General features: G+C 45.7%; 1 protein-coding gene across 1 annotated transcript in view; it reads right to left on the bottom strand.

The window, feature by feature from the left end:
• Positions 1-7,633, bottom strand: part of C8A (complement C8 alpha chain) — a 69,991-nt gene extending 62,358 nt beyond the window's left edge. The window contains exon 1 of the mRNA XM_003793121.3: positions 7,424-7,633. Coding sequence (XP_003793169.1) covers positions 7,424-7,500 — 77 coding nt within the window. The 5' untranslated portion in view covers positions 7,501-7,633. The remainder of the gene's footprint in view (positions 1-7,423) is intronic.
• Between the last annotated feature and the right edge of the window lie 17,306 nt (positions 7,634-24,939).

Raw genomic sequence — 24,939 nt, 5'->3', positions numbered from 1 at the left:
CTAAACACATCATCTTGAACACGTCATCCTGAACATGTCATCCTAAACATATCATCCTGGACATGTCATCCTGAACACATCCTCCTAAACATGACACCCTGAACACACCATCCTGAGCATGATATCCTGAACATGACCTCCTAAACATGACACCCTGAACACACCCTCCTGAACACGTCACCCTGAGCTTGTCTTCCTGAGCATGTCATCCTTAGCATGTCATCCTGAACATGTCATCCTAAACATGTCATCCTGAACATGACATCCTGAACATGTACCCTGAGTATATCATCTTAAACATGACCTCCTAAACATGTCATCCAAACATAACCTCCTGAACATGTCATTCCAAACATGAGGTCCTGAACATATCATCGTGAACATGTCATCCTGAACATGTCATCCTGAACATGACATCGTGACCACATCATCCTAAACACGTCATCCTGAACATATCCTCCTAAACATGACACCCTGAACACATCATCCTGAGCACATCATCCTGAGCATGATATCCTGAACATGACAACCTAAACATGTCATCCTAAACATGACCTCCTAAACATGTCATCCTCAACATGTCATCCTGAACATGTCACCCTAAATAATCCCAAACATGTCACCCTGAACACATCATCCTAAGCACATCATCCTGAGCATGATATCCTGAACATGACCTCCTAAACATGTCATCCTGAACATGTCATCTAAACACAACCTCCTGAACACATCATCCTGAATGTGTCATCCTGAACTTGTCACCCTGAGTATGTCATCTTAAGCATGACAACCTGAACATGACTTCCTGAACATGACATCCTAAGCATGTCATCCTGAGCATGTCATCCTGAACATGACCTCCTAAACATGTCATCCTGAATAAGTCATCTCGAGCATGTCATCCCAAGCATGTCATCCCAAGCATGTCATCCTAACATAACATTCCGCTTCCCACCACAGGATCTCAGCACATGTGATCATTCTCCTTTTTCTTTCCCTTCACACAGCTTCTCCCTACCACCCTTCACATCTCGCCACCACCTCCACAGAGAACCCTCCTCACCAGACTATCTTCAGATTGTTCTGATATCCTCTATCAAAGAGTCCAATTTTTTCTTTCTTAAGTATTTACTGAGTGATTCCATCACTACACCCTAATTTCCATGAGTGTAGAAACATTATCTATTTGGGTCACTACATAGCATCTACCTGCCATACCTATAATATTTATTTACTGAATAAACAAATGAATGAATGAATACCAAAAAAGTCTACTTGTACCAAATATACATAAAATTCCATACAGAACTTTTAGCATGTGTTGTGCTCCCCAGTTGTATTTGCATAATTTCCTTCACAGAGGATGCTAAGTGTACTTTATGCATCTGGCCAAAACTTCCCACTTCAGGTCATTTTCTCAAGGTAGCTTTCTTTGACCTATCTGCTCTGTGCTAACATAGTACCAGATATATAGAGCTTCCAAGATATTATTCCCACTCCTAGACCATAGGCTCTGGGGGGCATAGAGCATGACCATATCATTTAACATTGTACCCCAGATTTGAGCACAATACCTGGTGTATAGTGGGAAGTCAATAAGGAAATTTTGGTATTAGTATCACCTCTCATTTAATCTCAAGATAGCTCACTAAAATATCACAATAACACGTGAATAGTTATTATTATACCTGTTTTATAGATGAGTAAAACAGATTCATAAGGAAATGAAATAAATTAGTTAAGGTTACATGAGCAATAAGTGGCAATTCCAAGATTCAAACCAAGGCTGTTTGACTCCAAAGCCATTTTTCAGGATGTCAAGTTCAGGATGCCTCTTTTTAGCATTCTCAGATGTAGAAGGAAGGATTTCTGACAAAACAGAAATTGAGTCAAAAATACAATTTTCTAAGGGCTTACCCTGTACCAGGTTCTGTGCTAAGCACTTTATGATAACTTTCTTAACTCCTAAAAAGAATGCTATGAAGTATGAATTATCCAATTTTATAAAGTAACTGGCCCAAGTTCTATAGCCACTAAGTTGTGATGCTAGGACTTAAACTCAGGTTAATCACACTCATAGCCCAGACCCAGTGCCACATGAAGCATAGTGAAAGATTAGTTACTCTGAATAAGAGTCTTCAAGTAACCAGACACACTTTTAAGTCACACTCACTACGGCAATTATTTATATAATCAAAAATTTATGTTTCCTGAGTACATATTGATTTTCAGTCATCTGAACAACTATTGAAGATATTCACATGGCCTTCGCCCAAGGTTCTTTGGTAAACATACTCTAGGGACCATAAGAGCAAAGAAATGAAAAGGAAATTCACAATTAAAACTTCTTTAGGGTCTACTGACTACATGGCCTATTAAAAGAAAGCAAAAGTCCTTCAGATGCTTAGATGGTTGACCTCTATGTTCGGGGTTCTCACGCTTATTTTAACAATTCCCCCAAAGAACTGTTTCTCATCAAATTAAAATACTTCTGCACAGCCAAGGAAATAATCAACAGAACAAACAGACGATCTCCAGAATGGGAGAAAACATCCAACAAAGGGCTGATAACCAGAATCTACAAAGAAAGAACTCGAAAAAATCAGCAAGAAAAATATCAATACCCTTAAAAAGCCAAAGACATTAACAGAAGGTTTTCCAAAGAAGAATTAATGGTCAATAAACATCTCAAAAAAATCCTTACCATCACTCATCATCAGACAAATGCAAATCAAAAGCAGAGGGAGGGATCTCCTAGCCCCAGTGAGAAGGGCTTTCATCAAAACTCACAAAACAATAGATGCCGTGTGGATGTGGAGAGAAAGGAACACTTGTCCCTGTTGGTAGGTCTGCAAACTAATACAACCTCTGTGGGAAATAGCACGGAGATACCTCAAAGCACTAAAAGTAGACCTTCCAGCAATCCCACTACGGGGTATTTACCCAAATATAAAAAAGAAATGTGGTTAAAATGACCCTTGCACTAAAACGTTTGTTGCAACACAATTCACAATTGCAAAGATGTAGAATCAACCCAAGTGCCCATCAAGTCACAAATGGATTAATAAAAGGTGGGATTTGTATACCATGGAATACCACTCAGCCAAAAAACGAATGGATATCTTTTGCCACAATCTGGATGGGACTGGAGTTCATTTTCCTAAGTGAAATATTGCAAGGATGGAGAAATAAATACCACACGTACTCACTATTAAATTGGAACTAACCAGTCAGCACTCAGACAGAAATAAAACTCAGTGGAAATCAAGGAGGGGGAGAAGGGAGGAGGGGATGGCTGAAATCCTACCTACTGGTAAACACTGTCTGACTAACGAAATAATGATATCTGGGTGATGGGCACACTTATAACTTTGACTCAGCAGCACAAAGCCAATCCATGCAGCCAAAACATTAGTGCATCCTTAATATTCTGAAATTCTTCTGTAAAGAAGTACAGAAAATTTTAAAAAAGAATTCTATATTTCATCAGTGGAAATGTTGGGTTGACAATGTTATGAGAATCTTTGGCTATCTTAACCCCCAAATTAAATATTTGTCTTACTTGGAAAACGGGTGTTTATTTTTGGTTCTGTTTTGTTTTTTGGCGGGTGGGGGTAGTAGTCACAGTGGTGATGACACTAGTGTGGGATGCAGAGAGCCTGACGGTGCCAGCAGGTAGCTGGACGACTTGGAAAGTATCAAAACACTTTATCTCACCCCTCTAATTGGGGGGATAATTAGTAGGCTGTAACAAGAATTAAACTGGCTAATATTGGGGAAATGCCTAGCAGAGTGGTCTTGCTGTTATTGAATTCTAGGTTATTTTCTTTATTTGTAACATGAGTAGATTAAACAATCCCAATCTAATTCTAACGACCTGTGAAGCAGAAATGATGGCAGTAGCAAACGATAACTTTAAAAGCATTATTGTATATATACAATATATTACAATACATATTCAATATATCCAATTATTTAAGGAGAATTATGAACATAATGAGGGAAGTATGAGATATGAAGTTGCTACTGAACATTTTAAATCTGAAAGCTACAATACGTGAAATGAGAAATTCACTGGATAAGCTTAGTGGTGGATTAAACACTGAAGGAAAAAACATTAGCAAACTTGAAGATAGAATGATAGAAATGAACCGAAAGGAAACAAAGAGAGAAGAAGACGGGCCAGTAAGAAAGGACAGAGCCTTGTGATGTGTGGGACCATAGCAAGCATCTCTGTAATTGGGCTGTCAGGAGGAGAGGTGAGAGAGTGTAGGCCAAAAGACATATTTGAATTAATAATGACAAAAAAATCCAAATTTCATGAAAATTATAAACCCATGGAACTACAGCAAGACACATTAAAATGTAACCTCCGAAAATCAAAGGTAAACAGAAAATCTGAAAAGAAGTCAAAGACAAAAAATATGTAAGGAACACAGAAGATTTCTCCTTGAAGGGTATATAAGCCAGAATATAACGTAAAGGAGAGAGAGGAACCATTCCCTTAGAATTCACTTAGGGTTTTGTATTTGGCCAAGAGATCTTTCAAATCAATAAATTAAGAAGAATTAACTTCCAAAAAGACCTTCACTGTAAGAAATTTCAAAGGGAGTTATTCAAGTAGAATAAAAATGGTATCAGGAGTGGTATGATTAATGACAAATGTTATCACACTTACCGTAACAACCAAAAGAATTAAATGAAGTAGAATAACTAATGTATCCATTTGGAATTAGAAAAACATTTACCCCAAGAGATGATCCAAAAGGGAGAAAATAGAACCAAAGAAGACATAGAACTAGTGGGAAATAAATACGAAAGGGTATTTTCTGATATGTTCAAACCCAAGCATAACAATAATTACATTTGATGTAAAGGATCTCAGTCCTATAAATAAAAGAGATTAATAGACTGGATAAAACAAGACTCCTCTATACCGGGATTCCATGAAGTTTGTGTGCAATCTGCATACTTTAAATCATAATAACGTAAGTTAAAATATTGGAAAAATGTTCACCATTACAAACAAAAATCATAAGAGAGCAGAAATAAATGTTAGTAACAGAAAAAAATTGGCACAAAACAAGGATAATTTCCAGGGATGAGGAGAGTCTTTCATTAACAGTAAGGGGGGAAACTGTCAAGAAGACAGAATAATCTTATACATTTATCTATGTGTATTTATGTGTATTGAATAACAGAGCTTCAAAATACATAGAGCGCAAACTTAGAGAGATAGGCAAATCCACAAATAGAGTCGGAGAGTGCAACATTCTCCCTCACTAATTGGTAGAACTTGAAGATGAAAATTTGAGCAACAGTAACAACCACCTTGATGTAATGGACTTAGAATTTGACTGAACAGCAGCACAATAAACATTTGTGAGTGCATCTAAAGTATTCACTAAGATCTACCATACTAAAAAAAAAAAAAAAAAATAGACCAGTGTCTATAAAGAAGAACAAAAACATGGAAAATAGTTACATTCTAAAAAAAAAAAAAAAAAATAGACCATACTCTTAGTCATAAAACAAACCTGAATAAACACAAAGGTTGGCAAATTTTGTAAACTTATAAAGCAACACACAGACTGAAAGGACAAGAATCCATTGATTTTGAGGCTGAAGATTACAATTTTCTTCCATCACTATTGTTTTAAAACGTTTCCTTCAAACAATTCACTTTTCTACTAAGAATTTTATACTGGTTAAACATGCGCTTGCAAACTAAACGTGTACCATTAAAAATGGAAATATGTATCATCTGTTTTCAATGTTTGGATTCCTATGAAAGTTTATTTGAGGGGGAGTACTATTGTTCAAAAGAACTTTAAGAAATTAGAAATCTCTGACTGATTTGGAAGATTCATGCCAACTGGCATACTACAAATTTGATCTGACAGTTGGCAGCCACCGGAGAGAATGGAAATACCAAGAATTAACGATAATCATTACGTAACGATAATCGTCACACCAGTGACAGCTGTCACTGAGTCCTCACTAGCATGAGGCGTTGTGCTGAGTATATTTCACCCATTTAATTCTTGCTCTTCATGTCCTTTCCTTTTACAGGTTTGGAACAGGAAGTCATCAAAGTAAAATAGTCTGCCTGAGGTCACATGGCTAGAAAACGCCAGCGCCAGAATTTGAACCTAGTCAAGTCATTTCTCTACGTAGTTTTTCATTGTCAAAGCCAGTGTCAGAACATTGGCATTAGACACAAAGACCTTGTGATTTCCTACTTCAGCACTTTGTAAAGCATTTAATTGGTTCTCTTTGGCCTTGACTTGAAATTTGCCTCTTCACTGGTCTGTCTTGTTTGATAAGTTCATCAAACATCAAGACTCTTTGTTCATTTTCAAAAAGGATTACAATGATAAGCTTTTATAATTAAGGGTATCTTGGCAGAGATTTCCTTTCCCATGGCTCCCCTGCCTTTATCTTCTAATTATTAGAGATGAATTTTCTGATTTTTCAGAATTGTATTTGCTTTAAATACAAGTTACAAATTAACTGCTTATCAAAATGCTTCCCCTCTTCTGAACTATTACTTAAACAACAAAAAAAAAACCTCTGGCTCTAACATTTAATAAGTACTAATGATTCAAAATGTCATCAACTAACGGGAATTTGAATAAAATAAGTCTATTTAAAATCTTCAGTATCTGGCAGACAGGGACTGCTTTAAAGCCCTCCTAAAAGGTGGAATGAGGGCCTACTTACGCACCACAAAATACTTGATATTGTGGTATTAAGAACATGAAGCCAGGTTGGAAATTCAAGGAAATAGAATGCAATGTACATTTGAAAAAAATCTCTTCCCTCTGTTATCCCCTAGCCAGAGGTAGGCTCATTTTTAGAATGAAATAACCCAGTATCTCTACAATCCTTTGCTTTCCTCAAAATGAGTTTGCATACATTATGCCATTCTATCTTCTCTACACCCCGTGAGACAGGGATCCTTATGATTCTCTTTTACAGATAAAGAAGTAGAGGCATGATGTTACCTGTCCAACATCAGCCAAGGGAGCTATCATTTATTAAATGCCTACTGTAAGCGGAGTGCATTTTATATCCGGGATCTCATTTCAACTACTAATGTGGAAGGGGCATGATTATTCTCTGCTACTACTGCTCTTTCAGAAGAGACACGGTTATTCTCATTTGACAGCCCGGGAAACTGAGGATCAAAGAGATTAAATGATTTTTCTCCAGATTGCCCAGCTACTAAGTAATAGAGCTGTGATTTATACATGACCTGACTCCCAATCCAGGGTCTCTTCACTTTCCACCCCCCTTCTTAGGATTAGTAATAATATAAAAAGAGGTGGCATCCCATCCTAACACAGCCTACTGCAAACATAAAAGTGTCTCCGTTCCCCAGCAGGTGATTCCCGTGCACAGAGACGTATGGTTCACTTACTGGTTCACCTTCTCCCGTGCAGTTACCCCAGGCTGACAAGTCATCAAAAATAAGATGAAGAAAGCAACAGCAAACATTTCATCCGGAAACCACCACACTCTTTTGCCTTGAAGGAATACAACTATCTACTGGAGGAATTGGAGTAAAAGGCGTCTGCAGGCTGGCACCCGGGAGGGCTGTCTGATGCTTGAAACCACCAGCACTTACCCAGTTCTCATCCAAATGTGTTTAATTAGTAACCAGGCTATCGATTAGCCAAACACCCTACAAGTGGCCCAGATAGCAAAGACCACTGCCCTTTAGAGCAGAAGATAGTTCACCAATCCCAGCTAAGCAGAGGGATCTTATTTTCAGACGGAGGCAAAAGCCAAACCAGGATGTGGTTCCAGAAGTGTGTGTTCTTTGCCAGTGGCTCTTGCAGCCCTTCTGAGGTCCGATCAGTCTGTTTTGCAGGATGGAAACCAAGCTAATGCTGTGTATCAGCTCAGACCTAAAGCCACCTGAAAAAGGTAGGAAATGCCAATAGTAACAAGAAGGTTCTACCCTCCCTTGACAAACACCTGGAGCCTGAAAAATACATGTAATTCAATGGGCTTCCCTGTTTTCCTGCAGACCTTGGGTATCGTTAAGATCCAGCATATCTGTGTTTGATGGGACCAGATGTCTTAAACAAACATCTTCAGAAGCACTCTCTAGACTCAAAATGGCAAGAACAGCCTCACATCTGCACCGATGATATTGTACTGTATACGGTCTTTTGCTCTTCCGGGCGTACATTAAATTAATAGAGATAGACAGGTAGGTAGGCAGATAATAACTGAACACCTACTACGTAGCAGGCATTTCCTATATCTCACATCCTCATCAGAAGTATTTGAGGTGGAAAGTATTAACTCAATTTTATAATTGAAGAACTAGAGCTCAGAGAAGTTGGTTAAATAGCCCAAGGATGCACAGCTGGATCAGTATCTGAGGGGATATTTAGATTCTCTCTTTAGAGGATGGTCCACTTTTCACTTACGTGACAATTTAACACATAACTTGCATGCATAAGAACCGTGCATCTGATTTAAATGTGAGGATTGGGTAAAGACACCCAGTCGTTATTACTATACCTTCCCTTTCTCAGATTCAGGTAAAACTTGACAGAAGAGAACGCTAATTGTGGGTCCTGAAGGACCTCTCAAGCCTCTAGTTTCCAGGTCTCTCTTCCTCTTACCTTTCTTTGTTCCAATTCCTGGGTCCTCTGGTCCTCAGTTCTACCCTACTTGTAACCCATTTGGAGAGCCACTGTCTCCCTTTGTCCACAGGTCACCCAGTCATGACAGCTAGTTCACAATGCTTTACTGAACAGGTGGCAGGATGCAGACGTGTTCTATCTGGACACCCTGGGGCCAGCTCAGGGTGACACAGCTGAGACCCACCTCTTTCACCATTCCCCTCCTCCCTCCCCCATCCATAGGCAACGCTTTGACTCAGACCCACAGAGCCCCTCCCTGCAGGTGCATCTCCTCCCATCTTCCCACAGCTCCTCTCCCGGGGAATAGACCTCACTACTAAAGTCTTCTCTCTGCCCTCCCCGATCTCTAAAATCCTGGAAAATTAATTTTCTTCTTCTTTGTAGAAGAAGAATGGTGGGTCATTATGAAAGTTTTGAGCTATACAAAAATCAAGAAATGTAAAGTCCGTGCAGACAGGAAAAAAATGAAGCCCTCCCATCACCCCCAAGAAGCCGAGCAAGGTGAAACCTGCTCAGGGTGCCGTGCAGCTGTGAATCACAAAGGATGCTGTCGACGGTGTTTCCTGGAAGTGAAATTAAGGACCACAATAATCTGTCTCTAAACTTTCGTAGGGACCTGCGTACAAGCTGTAGTATCTTTCTTCCTAAACAAGCTTTTTCTTGTTCTTTTTTTTTGAGACAGTCTTACTCTTTTGCCCTGGGTAGAGTGCTGTGGCATCATAGTTCATAGTAACCTCAAACTCTTGGGCTCAAGCGATCCTCTTGCCTCAGCTTCCCGAGTAGCTGGGCCTATAGGTGCCAACCAGGATGCCTGGCTAGTTTTTCTATTTTTCTTAAGACAGGGTCTCTCTTGCTCAGGCTGGTCTCAAATTCTCAAGCTCTAGCCCTCCACCTGTCTTGGCCTCCCAGAGTGCTAGAATTACAGGTCTGAGCCACTGTGCCTGGCCAACAAGTCTTTCTTGAAATTTCTCCGATGCCCTTTCTCTCCAACGTCCTCTCTCCTTGTCTGAGAACTCAGCAGCAGTTTCACCTGAGTCAGCTCTCGGCCCCTGTCCCCCAGCACAGCCACATCTTCATCCTCACCGTCTCTGACCCATTTCAGGGCCTCATGTCTCTCTGAGGCTCCCCTAACTGACCCTCGTGGGCCTCCGTTTCCCCTTACTACAAGCCTCCCTCCATGTCACTACTCATCTTCAAGAAAACCGGGGCAAGTAACCCCAGTCTCACGCTCAGAAAGCTTCTGTGGCTCCCCCACTGTTTATAAAATTAAAAGTCCATGTTTCTTTATAAATAGTTCTGCACCATGTTTGCACCTCGTCATGACCTTCCAATTGTCCCCACAGTACAATCAGGGTGCCTTGGACCTTCCTCACACTTTGCCACTGCTGTGACCTCACTCAGGCTGGGCTGTGACCTCACTCAGGCTGGGCCGTGACCTCACTCAGGCTGGGCCGTGACCTCACTCAGGCTGGACTGTGACCTCACTCAGGCTGGGCTGTGACCTCACTCAGGCTGGGCTGTGACCTCACTCAGGCTGGGCCTTCCACCTGAATTTATCCATTATCCCCTCCCTTCCTGCCAAGCGTCTTCTGGAATATCAGGTTTCTCCTGGATCTTTGGCTGATGGCTCGTTTGGAACGTATCTCCTTTTATCTAAGCTTCATAAACATGCTGGCCCCACTTTTACTTTTTGCCTCATATGTTTTTCTAGAGAAGTGGGGTATACCTGGAGAACAAATATTTCTTTAGGGTAAGTTCTGTGTCTGAGTCCTCTGTGTAGTCATGAATTGCACCTACCATTATATCCTTAATAAGAACTATTTCTTGATTGAGTGAATAAGCAAATGAGCCAGCTAAAAATAGGGTACCAGGCTCAGCCCCTGTAGCTCAAGTGGCTAAGGCACCAGCCACATACACCAGAGCTGGTGAGTTTGAATCCAGCCCCAGCCTGCCAAACAGTGATGACAACTACAACCAAAAAATGCCTGGGCATTGTGGCAGGCACCTGTAGTCCCAGCTACTTGGGAGGCTGAGGCAAGAGAATCCCTTAAGCCCAGGAGTTGGAGGTTGCTGTGAGCTGATGCCACAGCACTCTACCCAGGGTGACAGCTTGAGGCTCTAAAAAAAAAAAAAATAGGTCACTATTTCATAATACTTGCAGGTATCTTTTCTCATGTAATCCTCAAAATAATCTTGTGAGATAAATATTATTATCCTGAAGAGAATCGTGAGAGGCAGAGATGGTGATTAAGATGGGAAAAGGAACCAAGAGGTATGGCCTGCACAAAATGTGCCTGACCTTTTTTTTTTTTTTTTACTTTTTGGGCGGGGCTGGGTTTGAACCTGCCACCTCCAGCATATAGGGCTGGCACCCTACTTCTTTGAGCCACAGGCACCACCCAATGTGCCTGACCTTTTACCTGCCTGCTTCACCTTCACAGCAAACTCTCGAAGCCAGTAGTAACACTAATGCAGGTCTGAAGATGAAGATGTGAGATTCAGAGTGATTAAGCAATTTGCCTGCAACCACACAGCTGCTGAGTCTCAGAGTCACGGATTTATAATCTGTCCAACTGCAAATCTGGAGATCTTTTTTGGTCAGGTCCTGTGACTACTAAGCAATGTTTCAGGACTCAGGCTGGACCTTCTAGTTCCACGTCCAGTTCTCTGTCCGTTACGGATCAGCAGGGAACGAAGCCGATTTGTAGGGGATGAAGAAAGCAAAGTGAATGAAAAGATTTTCACGAAGTGAGAGCAAGAGAGAAGCTAAGTCAGATGGAGTGGTTCGTGCTGTATGTGTGTGTGTGTGTGTGTGCCTGCCTGCCTCTCTGTGTAGGCGCATGTGTGCGCACATCCACGCGTGCCGTGATGGGGTGGGGGCACCCATCTGCTTTCAGCCCAAATGTTCTAAGATGAATGGGAAATGCCAAAAAATTGTTAGGTTTGCATATGTGGATTTCACCTTAATTGTAGCGCTCTGTTATCAAAGATAGATAGTCATAGAATACCACGCAGAGTAGACGGCGAGATGACAATTCATTTTGAAAACACATTGACTGTCGGGAGGGAACACATTTCACTCTCTCAATCAGCCTGTGAGCTATGGCCTCGGAAGGGAACCTGTCCTGTGTTGGCTCAGACTGCCTGCTAAGTCAGGGTGATGTCCAGACCTGTGCTCTCTGGGAAGCTTTTACACCCCACCCCACCCCGTGCTGGCCTGCAGTTTGCACCTATTAGAATAGGAGATCAAAATTCTGCTAGTCGGATGCAAATGAGGCACTGTCAGAGAGCGGAAGGAACACAGCTTCAGGCCAGAAAGTGCCATTAACCAGGGTCCTAGCCTTCGTTCCTACAGTTGTAAACTGGTAAAACTATACCTGCCTAACAGGATAGGATTTAATACTAAATGAAGAAATCTATTCACAACTGGGCGTGTTGAACAAATGTTGCCAATTTATTTCAAAAATGCTTCCCCTGGATTGTGCCTGTGGCTCAAGGAGTAGAGCGCCAGGGCCCCATTTCCTGGCCCACCCCGGCCAAAACCGCAAAAAAAAGAAAGAAAAGAAAAGAGAAAAAGAAAATGCTTCCCCTTTCCAGTATGGTTTTCCCCATTCATCTTCAGGAGAGCTTTGGTGTAAGTACGAAGGAAGCTGAGAAGGAGGAGGAAGGAGTGACTGGTAAGAGGACTATTGAGGAGGATGGCAAGTGGGAAGTCCGTGTTCAGGTGTCTTGGTCTGGTTTTGAGCCCCTGTGAAGGAAGGATGCTACGGGCAGAAATCTGATGGAATGACTCCAGCGGTAAGGCCCAGCTGAAAAAGTGGTAGAGAGCCCCCTTCCCTGTCTCTGCCCAGGTTCCAGAACCATAATGGCCCCTCAAGGGTTGAAAACTTTGGGAGCAACTGGAAGTAACAATTTCAACTTAGACGTGGCCAATGTCACGACAGCTGCAGCAAATGTGAAGTCTGCCTGGCAATTTGCTATGTGGCAGTCAGCACGGGGACCCAAGCGTACAGTTCTGTGGGTTTGTTGGTGCGATCCCTCTGGGGGCTGTGTGTGCGTGCATGTAGGCACACGTGCCAAGACGTGACATTCTGCTCCCTGACTGGACAAATCTGCAAAGTATTCAGCACAGCACCCGGCACAGTCTGCAGGCAGTAAGTGAGCATCTCTCCACGGCCTTCCCCAGCCTCCCCTCTCCACCCTTTGTGAGATTACATGCCTATTGTATCTGTTTTTCCTCCTGATTGCCTCATCAGTCCCTGGCTGCAAGCAACAGACATTAGTAGTGGGCTTTCGACGGGAAATGAAGTGGGGCTGGTTTAAGTAATTGGTCTCAATCAGAGGCTTTACAGTGGACGGGCTAATGTATATGTCTGGCTCTCCCCACTTCATCCCGAAGCATTGCATTTGCATCTAAGGGGGTGGGGGTGGGGAAAGAGAGTGTCAGTGTCTGGCTCATTGGAGTAGAAATTAAAGAACTTTTCTCAAAAAAGAAGTTCAGCACTGTAAAACGCACTGGCCAAATTGGGGTGGTCCTTTGGGAAATCCGTCTTGGAATTTGACCGCCATGAAAACCAGAATGAATTTTGAACCTGAGCAAATTCTCCAGGTTTTGTCCATTGATGGTCCCCTTCTCTGCGACGCCTTCATTCACACCCTAGTGCAGGATAGCCCACTCCTCTGTTCTCACAGGGCCAGGCCACTGGTTGGCAGCCTGTCAATCATCCCACTGGCAATTTCTGTGAACTCCTGGCAGGCAGAGCTATACCTGGCCCAGAGGGTGTGTACACTAGATATGTGAGAATTAGTGAACAGGATGGCTGCTTCTGCCCCTTGTGTATGCAGTTAGAAAGCATGGTGTGTGCAGAGATATTAAAACAATACCCAAACCACCTAGAAGTCAGCTAGCTTTGTGTGGTCACCATGCTCCGGCAATTCCAAGCAATGTCCCGGGCAACATCCCCTATGCCCACTGTTCCCGACCTCCTGGCACCACAGGAGATACCTGTTTACTCTCTGTTTTCCTGATACCCTGCAAGCTTCTGGAGGGCAGGGGCCACACTTTAAATCATCTCTGTGTTCCGAGTGCTGACACATGCTAGGGGTATATGTTTTATGCAGTTATAGGAAGACTGTCGCTTCTACATCCAACATACCTGAACTGAAATCCCAACACCACCACTAACAAGCTGGGAACTTTGGGCTAGTTATTTCACCTCTATGCCTTAATCGCCCCTCCTGTATAATGAACATGCCGGTCATGAGCTTTATAAATCCGTCTGCCATATAGGTGGGGGGGGGGAGTGCACATACATGTTTATGTCACACACGCAGCCTATATGGAGTCAATGTTTGTTGAATTGGCCTGAATTAACAGGCATGTAAGATGCTGCTTCTCTTTGGAACCTCACTCCTGCCCTTCTGGTCAGGACCCTTTGTTTCAGAAACACCCCCTGCAGCCATTCATGCTGGGCTTGCTCTCAGCTGGTGCCCCTGGAGCTGCCAGAGTCATTAATGGCGTTTGGCCTTGGAGCTCATAGCGGTGACTCAAGTGTGTGCCATTTTTCTGGTATTTTAGGCATTGTTATGTCATAAGCACATTTACTGTTTAAATGAAATCCTGAAAGACATTGTAGCCTTTAAGTCTGAGACAGATACTGACCCAGGGGATGGAGGGCCCAGAACCTGAGCTGTGAGCGGCTGGCCACTTTTTCTCCGTCACGCCCCACTCAGCACCGGCAGCACACGGCGGTCAGTGATGGCGAAGCTGGTTTTGGGCACCATGGTAGGCACTGAGCCCTCAGAGATGAAGGGAGCACAGCCCTGCTGCCCTCATTGCCGGGCTGAGCATGGAGGGGACAGCATCAGAGAGTGTCTACCCACAGCTGCCTACGAGAGACACGGGCTTCGGGGAAGCAGGGGAAGGGAACATGGAGGCAGGTGGAGAAGTTTCTTTAGACAGAAAGGAAGGAAGAGCGATTATTCCAGACACAGGGAATGGCAGGAGCAAGAAGTCCAGGAGCATGGCTGGCTGGAGAGGAGTCAGCCAAGTATACAAGAGGAAGGGACAGTGGGAGGACAAAGGCCACTGCGAAGGCTTATTAAGACTGAGATGTGAACCCCACCTCTAAGCACGGGACACACTGCGGACTAATGGAAGCCAGACCTGTTCTTCACACCTGGAGGATGCACTGGGTGGGGGCTGAGCTCAGACTGGCCCCTGGGGGCTGGAATATGTGCATCTGCCACACAAGGGGAATCCTTGGGGGCAAAAGGAAACGGAGGGCACTCTTCTGGAAACTCAGGGCTTCTGCTCCTGAGTTAGGCGCCTGGATTCTTGACACCAGTGTGTCCTGGTAGCACACCTCGGACTGTCACTTCACCTCTCTGGACCTCAGTGTCCACACCTGAGGGCTGGCTCATCTCCACCGCCTCCTCCAGTCTGAAACCATTAGGCTCTTATAATCCTGATCGCTGGAATCCTTCCTGGAACTACAGGAACTGTTTCCTAAATATACATCCATATATGTCTTTCCAAACCAATCAAGTCTCTTTGAATACTTTTATTCAAGATTTGTCTTCCCATGAGATACTCTGGCTGTCAGTCTGTAATTAGACTGCTCGGGAAGCCAGGCTGTGCGGAGTGAGAGACCGAGCGGATTAGCTCACTGCACACAAATTTGGCCAGTCCCCTTCTCGCCCGTCTTTGTTCCAGTGAGTGGATTTCAGCGGCTCCCGGGTGAATGTTAATGCCGCCTATGTACACAATTGCAAGAAAAACAATAACCCTGTGTGCCTCCCTTTCCTGAGAATGCTCTGGGTTTCACTTTTCAAGTGTCTTTGTGACACAGCACAGGCATGGGGTGTGTGGCGGGAGGCAGTGCCACAGAACTAGGAGAGCTCGCTACGGGAGGTAGGTCACCTGGGTTTCAAGACAAACTCAGCCACTACCTTGCAGAAGTCACCAGCTCTCTAGTCTTGGGTATGTCAACTACAAAATGAGGCTAACCACACCGGCCCTGCAGGCCTGCTGGAGACAGTGACTGAGAGGATGTACATTGGAGCCGCTGGTAAAGCTCTGTGCACAAGGGGTCCAGCTCCGAGGATTGGGCAGGAGCAGGGAGCCAGGGCAGTAAGTACAAATTCTTGTGAGCATCAGAAAACTAAAAAACAGGAGATGGGTCCAGACCGGATGACCCTGAACTCTGATGGCAACTAAGCTGAAATTAGATGTAGGTATTCAACTATGGGGGCAGGAAGAAGAGTACTAACATTTATTGAGCGCCTCTGTTCTTCCTGAAATCCTTTCAGTAACTCTGCATGCAAATTCTTACACCCAGTCCAACGATGAAGGGAACAGGCCGGAAGGCAGGAAACAGAGAAGAGGTGAAGTCCAGTTATTTTGACTCCACAGTCAGCCTGTAACCCTATCTTGGCATTACAAGTAGATTAAGATCAGATTTAAATAGGTTGTGAAAAGAAGAAGTATTTGGGGGTGCTGCTCAGCTCAAATCGGTGTCACGAATGAGGGGCATCAAGAAGGCAGGTGCTTTCCAGTCACAATACTCCCACCACCAAGAATACCGCCTAGAGGGGGGCAGGCACTGACAAATATTTGTTAACTAAAAGAATGAGCCCTATGAGGTTTATAATCACCCCTCGTGGCTTTTCTGGCAGATCATGCATAGTGACGAAGGAAAAGAAAGTCCTTCACGTAAACTATCAGAGGAGTTTGCACACATTCGTTTGTACCAATTATTCCAATCTCTGCTGCTGTGTAACCGACTCAAAACTCAGTGGCTGGGAATGACACAATGGAAAACTATTCAACCATAAACAGAATAGAAGTCCTGCCATTTGCAACAAAATGGATGGACCTGGAGGACATTATGTTAAGGGTAATCAGTCAGACACAGACAGACACCGCGAGTTCTCACTCGTATGCGGGAGCTTAAAATAAATTGAACTCGGGGAGACAGAGAGTAGAAGGATGCAGGGGAAGTGAAGTGGGGGTGTGGGGGATCTCTAGGGGGTGGTTAATAGGTGCAAAAATGGAATTAGGAAGAACAAACATCCAGTGTTTTGTAGGACAATAGAGTGAGTTTAGATAACAATAATTCAATGGCTGGGCGTGACTGCTCACACCTGTAATCCCAGCACTTTGGGAGGTCCGAATGGGTTTAAAGGCAGGAGTCCAAGACAAGCCTGAGCAAGAATGAGACCCCATCTCCAAAAAAACATAGAAAAATTAGCCAGGCATAGTGCTGTGTGCCTGCCTGGCATCCCAGCTACTCTGGAGGCTGAGGCAGAAGGATCACAGAGCCCAGGAGTTCCAGGTTTCAGTGAGCTATGGTGACGGCACTGCACTCCAGACTAGGTGACAGAGAGACAACCTGTCTCCAAAAAAAATAATAATCAACAGTTAATTATATATTTCGGATTAAAAGGGTGGCATCGAAATGTTCCTAACACAAAGAAATGATAAATTCTTAAGATGGTGGATATCCCAGTTACCCCGATTTGATCATTACGCATTGCATTCCTGTAACAAAATATCACAGGCACCTCCCGAACATATACAACCATGATGGATTGATAGTAATTAAAACATTTAAACGTTTTTTAAAAATGGGAGCAGCACTCAGAAAAGTGGTACTCCTTACGTATTATAATATTTAATCGTTAGAAATCACTAATTAGCATACGATTATTATCATTATTATTACATTTCTTACATCCACTGCTTTTATTTTCTTGCACATGACGTAAGAACCCCCAGGTGGGGGAAGCTCTGGTTCCCTACGGCGCCCCTCTATGTTACTGAAACCTTACCGTCGTATGTGAGTAGCCGGCCAGGCCACAAAATAAGAAGCTGGACCCTTCTTTCTCCTCTCCCCTCGCTCATCTGTCTGCAGTTGCTGTAGACCTGGGTGTGCCTTTTTCTTGTTTCCAGAAGTGGTGCTGGAACCCAAAGGAGAATTACGAGTTTCTGTAAGAGTTGATCCACTCAACAAGCATTTGGAGATGGGCGCAGGGGTTTCGTTCTGGCAGGTGAGGTGCAGAGGGAGGTCTGGTGAGTGACTTTCAGGGAGACTGTCTGCTCTGATGAAAAGAAAGAGGTGCACAAGAAGAGGCCTCAGTGACAATCTTGTGTCTGGACATGGCTGTGTCAGAGAATGATACCTGGAGACACCCTTGTATGTCCCTATTATCACCATAAAAGAACATGCACAAACGTCATTGATGAAAAAGAAGAGTATGCCCCAGGTAGCCCCCCAGTCTCAGAGGGAAAGGGATGAATGGAAGAAAATGGTCCAGCAAACCTCCACCTTCAACTTGAACTAGAGGCGCTCAGGCAACGGCAGACTCAGCCAGCTCAGCCTGCACCTGCCCCAGCCTGAAGCGGAGCGGCACAGCTGCCCGCCGCGGAGCTGTGAGAAAGACCGTGGTTTCAACCTCTGAGTTTTGAATAGCTGCAATATTATTGTGGCACCCGCTGTCCAATACAGCGTCTTATTCCATGGTGTGCGGTGAACTGAGCTGCAGAATTTGAGGTGTCAGCACAGAACCTGATAGGGCGGGTGGTTAAGAAAGGTCTTGAGGGAGGTGCCTTGGAGTTTGGAAACACCTGAGGACAGAGACCACACCCACTTCCTCCCTGGTTTCTGGGGCCTGCTGGAGCATCCCATGCGTGGAGGATTGTGATTAGAACAAGGAGGTCACAATACCACCAGCGGTCTCTCCTCATTGCTGAAAGTGACCCAAATGCTGTGGATTTGCCAAAAAGATAGAGGGAAGTGGATTTAGACAGAGCTTAGCTGAAGGCAGTGACTGGAAAATAAATGAAACCCTATCTGGTTTGTAGCCCCAGTTTGAGCGGTTCAATCAACCCACCCCACTTAGCATTTCTCTCTGCCTCCAACCTCGGCCTCCGCTTCAAAGTGGAGATTTTACTGTGCATTTTTTCCCTGGGCCATCAACAGAATTGCAGACACTGGTCTTAATGTGGCTTCCTCTCTCCTTATCTTTATGTTTCATTTTCTTGCTCTGTGCCAATACATTGTTTGCACGCCTGGATTTCACGGGACAAACCTTCCAAACGGTATTTGTATACGTAATTTACTCCTGCTTGTCTCGGAGCTTATGGAAACCTCTGAGCTTCTTGGTAGAGTGTGATTAACGCTGTTATTACTAAAGTTAAATTTTTTTTTTTTTTTTTGAGACAGAGCCTCAAGCTGTCCCCCTGGGTAGAGTGCTATGGCATCACAGCTCACAGCAACCTCCAACTCCTGGGCTCAAGCGAATCTCCTGCCTCCGCCTCCCAAGTAGCTGGAACCACAGGTGCCTGTCACAACGCCTGGCTATTTTTTGGTTGCAGCCGTCATTGTTGTTTGGCGGGCCCGGGCTGGGGATTCGAACCCGCCACCTTAGGTATACGTGGCTGGTGCCTTAGCCAGTTGAGCTATAGGTGCCGGGCCTAAAGTTAAAATTATTAATGGCAGCGATAGCAGCAGCTACCATTTCCTGAGGGCTTTCTACATGCCTGCCTCTGCAAAGATATTCTGCATGCAATTTATCTGATCCTTATACCAGCCAACGAGGTGAGTATTATTACTCCACGTTCTTCCAACAATAATAAAGCCACACCTGCTGGGCACTGCCCTTGCCCAGGGCGTTGGAGTGAGCTCTCAGTGCCTGCTGGGACAACTGCAGCAGGTGCAATGGTTACTTGCCCATTTATCAGGTGAGACAGCCAAGGATCTAGGGGAATAAGGAAACCACAGTCTCACTATGTCACCCTAGGTAGAGTGCGTGGCATCACAGCTCACAGCAACCTCAAACTCTTGGGCTTAAGCGATTCTCTTGCCTCAGCCTCCCAAGTAGCTGGGAATACAGGCACCCACCACAATGCCCGGCTGTTTTTCTGTTGCAGTTGTCATTGTAGCTTAGCTGGACCAGGCTGGATTCGAACCCACCAGCCTCGGTGTATGTGGCTGGTGCTGTAACCACTGTGCTATGGGCGCCAAGCCAAGGGTCCTTCTAATAATGGCTTTAGACTCAGAACATTTCCTTTGCTGCTCCTTTCTGACCCCGTAGAGAGAGCTCCGCAGGGTCACCGTGAGCAAATCTATCTCGTAGCTGAGCACCATTTATTTTTACCTCCCCCAAAAGATTTAGCCCTTTTTTTTTTTAAATCTCTGTTCCTTCAGCCCCTCCAGACAAGGACAAGAAGGAAGGAAGCTCAAACAGCTGGTAAGCTTTGCTCACAAATTCCTCCTTCACGACTGACTGAGCCCTGACACCAGAGAGAAACATTCCGGTGAATCATGTAAATCCCCACTCATCTCCAAATTGGGTGCTGGAGTGCCTCGGGGAAGTGATTTTACAACCTCAGTGACTTCAGCCAAGGTAGACGCCAATCGCTCTTGCAAGATAATTCAGCCTGCACCTGGCAGCAGCTCCCCTCCTTCTGATTCAAGAAATTGCCACTTTGACCGAAGGGGAACAATCTCTTCCCCCAAGAGACAGAAAAAGAGAAACCTTAAGCTGCCTGCCTCCTGCAGCCCTGCCCCGGCCTTGCAGGTGCAGCTCAGAAACTCAGAGCTCACTCACAACCTCACTGGAACACGGGATCTCAGACACGGTGGAGAGAGGTGTGATGAGAGCTGGGGACCCCAGTATGGGTGCAGGCTGTTCGCACTCCCCCCACCACCTCCTGGGTTTCAGGGGTCAGATTGACACTGGGATGGACTGAGTCACCGTTGTTCCCCCACCTCAGAAAACGCTTTCTAGCGTACTGTGCCTCTGGGGAGCGCTGATACCTTTCCTTGCACTGATGCCTTTTTAAAACATTTGTTTTCAAATCTGGGTCTCACTGCCGAAAGCGTGGTGGAAATGGTGAGTTCTTGGGTCGTCAGACTAAGAGCTGGAAACACACAGCTGACAAATACTAAACCAGACAAGACCAGTGAACAGATGGGGACGGCCGGCTTAGGACAGGAGTGACCTCCTCCCATAAGAGAGAAGCCCAGAGAAAAGCCGGGGCTGCCGCCCTACCAGGCCACCGGCCACCTGCCTTCCACACAGCACCCGTGGAGACACACCAGGGAGCTCTCTGGCCAGAGTCTCTCAGTTGGAACCTATCTTCTGAGCGGGGGACAACCAGGATGAAATAGAACATTCAGGGTTTATTGAAAGACACAAAAAAGCTGTGCAAAATTGAGACAAAGCCTAACAGGAGAGAGATGGCGGAAACGGCTCGCCACACCATGCTCAACTGCTACTTCTTATATGTTCTATAAAGCGACATTCATCTATTGTGACATTCTTTTTTTAATTTCTTTTCTTTTCTTTTCTTTTCTTTTCTTTTCTTTTCTTTTCTTTCTTTCTTTGACAGAATCTCACTTTGTCGCCCTGGATAGAGTGCCATGACATCACAGCTCACAGCAACCTCAAACTCTTGGGTTCAAGTGATCCTCTTGCCTCACCCTCCCAAGTAGCTGGGACTACAGGTGCCCGCCACTACACCTGGCTATTTTTAGGGGGGGGCTCTTGCTCTTGCTCAGGCTGGTCTTGAACCTATGAGCTCAGGCCCTCTACCCGTCTCAGCTGGGATAGCAGGTGTGAACCCCTGTAGCACCCAGGCTTAGCGTTTATCTTTCATCTTAACTGCTCCCTGTGGGGTGGTCACTACAGGGGCCATCTGACCTGTGGTTTTGCTGGCCTTTAGATAAGTTCCTCTCTATGTTGAAATGCCAATTCTCTCCTGCTCGAAGGCTCTAATACTTTGTCCTGTTAATTTTTAACTGTTTCCCTTAGGGCTGCTTCCTCCTCTTCAAAGGTCTCCCCTCAACATAGATTGTTCTATGGAAGCAGCTGAGCTGCATGGAGTCCACAGCCTGGTCCCACATAGCCGTGTCCATCCAAAATGTCACGGCTGCCTCCTCACACATGGCTCAGTCCCCATTTCGATTCTTTCTTACCAGGTCACTGGAGCCCAAATTCTATTGCAGAAGTCTGCAGGTCTACCAGCAGTCCTGACTATAAAATATATTATCAGTTTTTGAAAGCTGCCTTCAAGTGCTTACAACCCACTCTCTCAGGGTCTCCTGCTTCGGCTCCTCAACATAGGTCTTATGGTCTGAGTTTTATAAGGTTTGGTGACCAAATAATTTGTCTAAGACCACACAGCTGGTGAGGGGCAGGGCTAGAACTCCAGGTCTCCCTGCACTGCCCATGATCAACTGCGGACGTTCACCCCTGAGGTCTGCCCACACTGCAGAGGACAACACTCTCCAGACCAGCTGAGTGCACCGCTCACCTTCCCCACCTGCTATGCTCAGCGGGGGTCCTCCAGGATCTCCCTCTCCAGCTCACCTTTTCCAGGGCCTGAGTCAGTTTCTTGTCCAGCTCTGTCCTCACCAGCAGATGGCCCAGCATTTGTCTTGCAGTCCTCGACCTATTCTGGTGCACTGGGGTAACACTGACCCACATAACTCAAATGCCCACTCCATGGGCCCCTGCCACATCCCCCTGGAGTCTAGTCCTACTCTTAGAGCTAGAGTAGATTGACAGCAATTCCTTCCAGAGGACTGAGTCCTACTGGGGACACTGGGAGAGTCCAGTAGACCAGAATCAATAGACCCTCCCAAATCTCCCACAATCTCAATGAAAAGCAAAAAATGACTGTTGGCTTCGTCCTGCCATTGGTGGAGTCCAGGTGGTGCAGTCCGTAGGGGTCAGTCTTCCTCTTGTAAAGGAAACTGATCTGCCCACACTACAGCCCCTAAACCAGCGGTTCTCAACCTGTGGGTCGCGACCCCTTGGTAACAATGAAAACATCCTGCATATCAGACATGTACATTACGATTCATGACAGTAGCAAAATTAGTTACGAAGTAGCAACGAAAATAATTTTATGATTGGGGGTCACCACAACACGAGGAACTGTATTAAAGGGTCGTAGCAGTAGGAGGCATCAGGAAGGTTGAGAGCCACTGTCCTAAACCGTCATGCTTCACATGTGACTTTGCCCATCCCCACCCCTGATGGCACTAGGGGTGGACACCTGACCAAAAGCCAGTTATGATGTAGCTCAGGGTGGAAAGTTCTGCCCAAAGAGGGGAAAGCTGGTCAGTCAGATTTTCTTTCTTTCTTTCTTTCTTTTTTTTTTTTGAGACAGAGCCTCAAGCTGTCCTCCTGGGTAGAGTGCCGTGGCATTACAGCTCACAGCAACCTCCAACTCCTGGGCTCAAGCGAGTCTCCTGCCTCAGCCTCCCAAGTAGCTGGGCCCACAGGCGCCAGCCACAATGCCCAGCTATTTTTTGGTTGCAGCCGTCATTGTTGTTTGGCGGGTCAGGGCTGGATTCGAACCCGCCACCTTGGGTGTACATGGCTGGCGCCTTAGCCAGTTGAGCTACAGGCGCCGAGCCGGTCAGTCAGGTTTTCACTCTGGGACACTTCAGTTGAAAGATATAAGAAGAGTCCAGTAATTAGTGGCAGGAAGTGAGGCCGGGTGGACGCAGAGAAAGGCTGTCAGGTAGCACAGAGACTCAAATCAACTGATGCCCTGTGCAAATGAAATTACGGCACTGTCCCAGTAAACAGTAGTTGGGGGAAGACCAAAGACATTTGAAGGAGCACGTTCTTGGCAGAAAGAGAAGCAGGGGGAAGCCAATGCGAAGATGCAGCCCCGCGGCGCTAATGGCTGTAGACCCAGCACGCCTTTCAGGGACGTTTCTGGGTCCCGGCGCCTTGACTGGGAGGCCTGTTTAGGATGGCATCTTTATGGTGACAAAATCCCCTTTCTGCTCCTGTCCAGACAAGCCTCTTTGCATTACAACTAAGAGAATGCTGCTAAGACTCCAGACTACAGAGCCTTGTATTTGCTCCAGAGAATCCATCTATCTGTGTGTTACGGAGTCTGACTTCACAGCTGCTTGGTGTTATCTGTGGGCATCTGGAGAGCAAGGGGCTGCATGGGCAGGGGTGGCCTACTAATAGTCAAGTGGAGACGTTATAACCTTTGATCTTTGGTTCCAATTTGTGCCTTTGTCCCAGGTTTTTTAATCCCATGTTTAATTTTCACATTTTATATGTTGTTCTAAGCTCCTTTCTCAAACAAGATAATATATAAATAAATATTCACAGGCAGGTGAGTTATAAACCAGGGCCCTGGTGGAAAAGAGAGTCACCCCAGTAGGCTCAGAAGGAGAGATGATGGGACTTCGCATGGAGGTATGGGCGGCATTGAGGGGTGGACACGGAGAGTGAGGTTCCAGAGACTGGCGAGAGTGGGAAGGAGACTGAAGGAGCCGGGGAGGAGGGGCCATCATTAGAGCCCCATGGGGACAGGGACCACCAGGAGGATGGAAGGAGCCACAGTGCTGGAAGGGGGTAGAGACAGCCAGATGTCCCCGCCCAGGAAGGGGAGGGGCAGAGAATAAACAGCCCAACTTCTTCTGCCTGTCACCTTGGAAACCTCCTGCTAGAGCTGCCCCACCTGGACCAGGCCCCAAAGAAGCCCAGTATGGGTCAGTCTCCCAGGGCACAGAGGAAGGCTGAGGAAGACAGAGGATGGATGGAGGGGAAGTGAGAATAAGCAGCAGAGAGGACAAACGTGACGTCTTAGTCTTGAACATGGTCACAAACAGGGGTCGGCCTGGGAGGAATAGGAGTGGGTGGGCAGAGGTGAGCAGTTCAAGGCCAATTCTGTGCACGCAGAGTGGGTGCTGGGCTCACTGTGCTGCCTGCAGGCATACCTCACGGTATGCAAGGCTTTCCCTCTAGAAAGGTCAGATGTTTCTTGGTTCTAGAAGCACTGACCTCCCCTCCTCCAGAGTCCTTGCAGTCTGCAATATCCCTGCAACACACCCACCTACCAGGCTCTACACCTTGCACCTCCAAGGTCCTCAGATACCAGCTGTCCTAAACTGTCTGGGCTGCTACAACCACTGACTACTGTAGGCGGGGTCACTTCAACTACAATCATCTATTTTTCACCTTTCTAGAGGCTGGGAGTCCACAATCAATACGCACCGGTAGATTCGGGGTCTGGCGAGGGTCTGCTTCTTGGTCCGGAGATGCAGTCTTCCCGTGGTAACCTCACGTGGTAGAAGGGAGGAGATAGCTCTCCGGGACCTCCTTTGTAATGACACTAATGCCATTCATGAAGGCTCCACCCTTAAGACCTAAGCCCCTCCCAAAGGTCCTACCTCCGAATGCCATCACACTGGAAGGAGCTGTCAACACGTGACTTGGGGGTGGCGGAGACACA

Source organism: Otolemur garnettii, unplaced genomic scaffold (genome assembly GCF_000181295.1).
Source record: "Otolemur garnettii isolate 467f Iridium unplaced genomic scaffold, OtoGar3 scaffold00066, whole genome shotgun sequence".
NCBI lineage: Eukaryota > Metazoa > Chordata > Mammalia > Primates > Galagidae > Otolemur > Otolemur garnettii.
The sequence above is the reverse complement of the archived record's forward strand: the minus strand, read 5'-3'. Positions and strand labels throughout refer to the sequence as shown.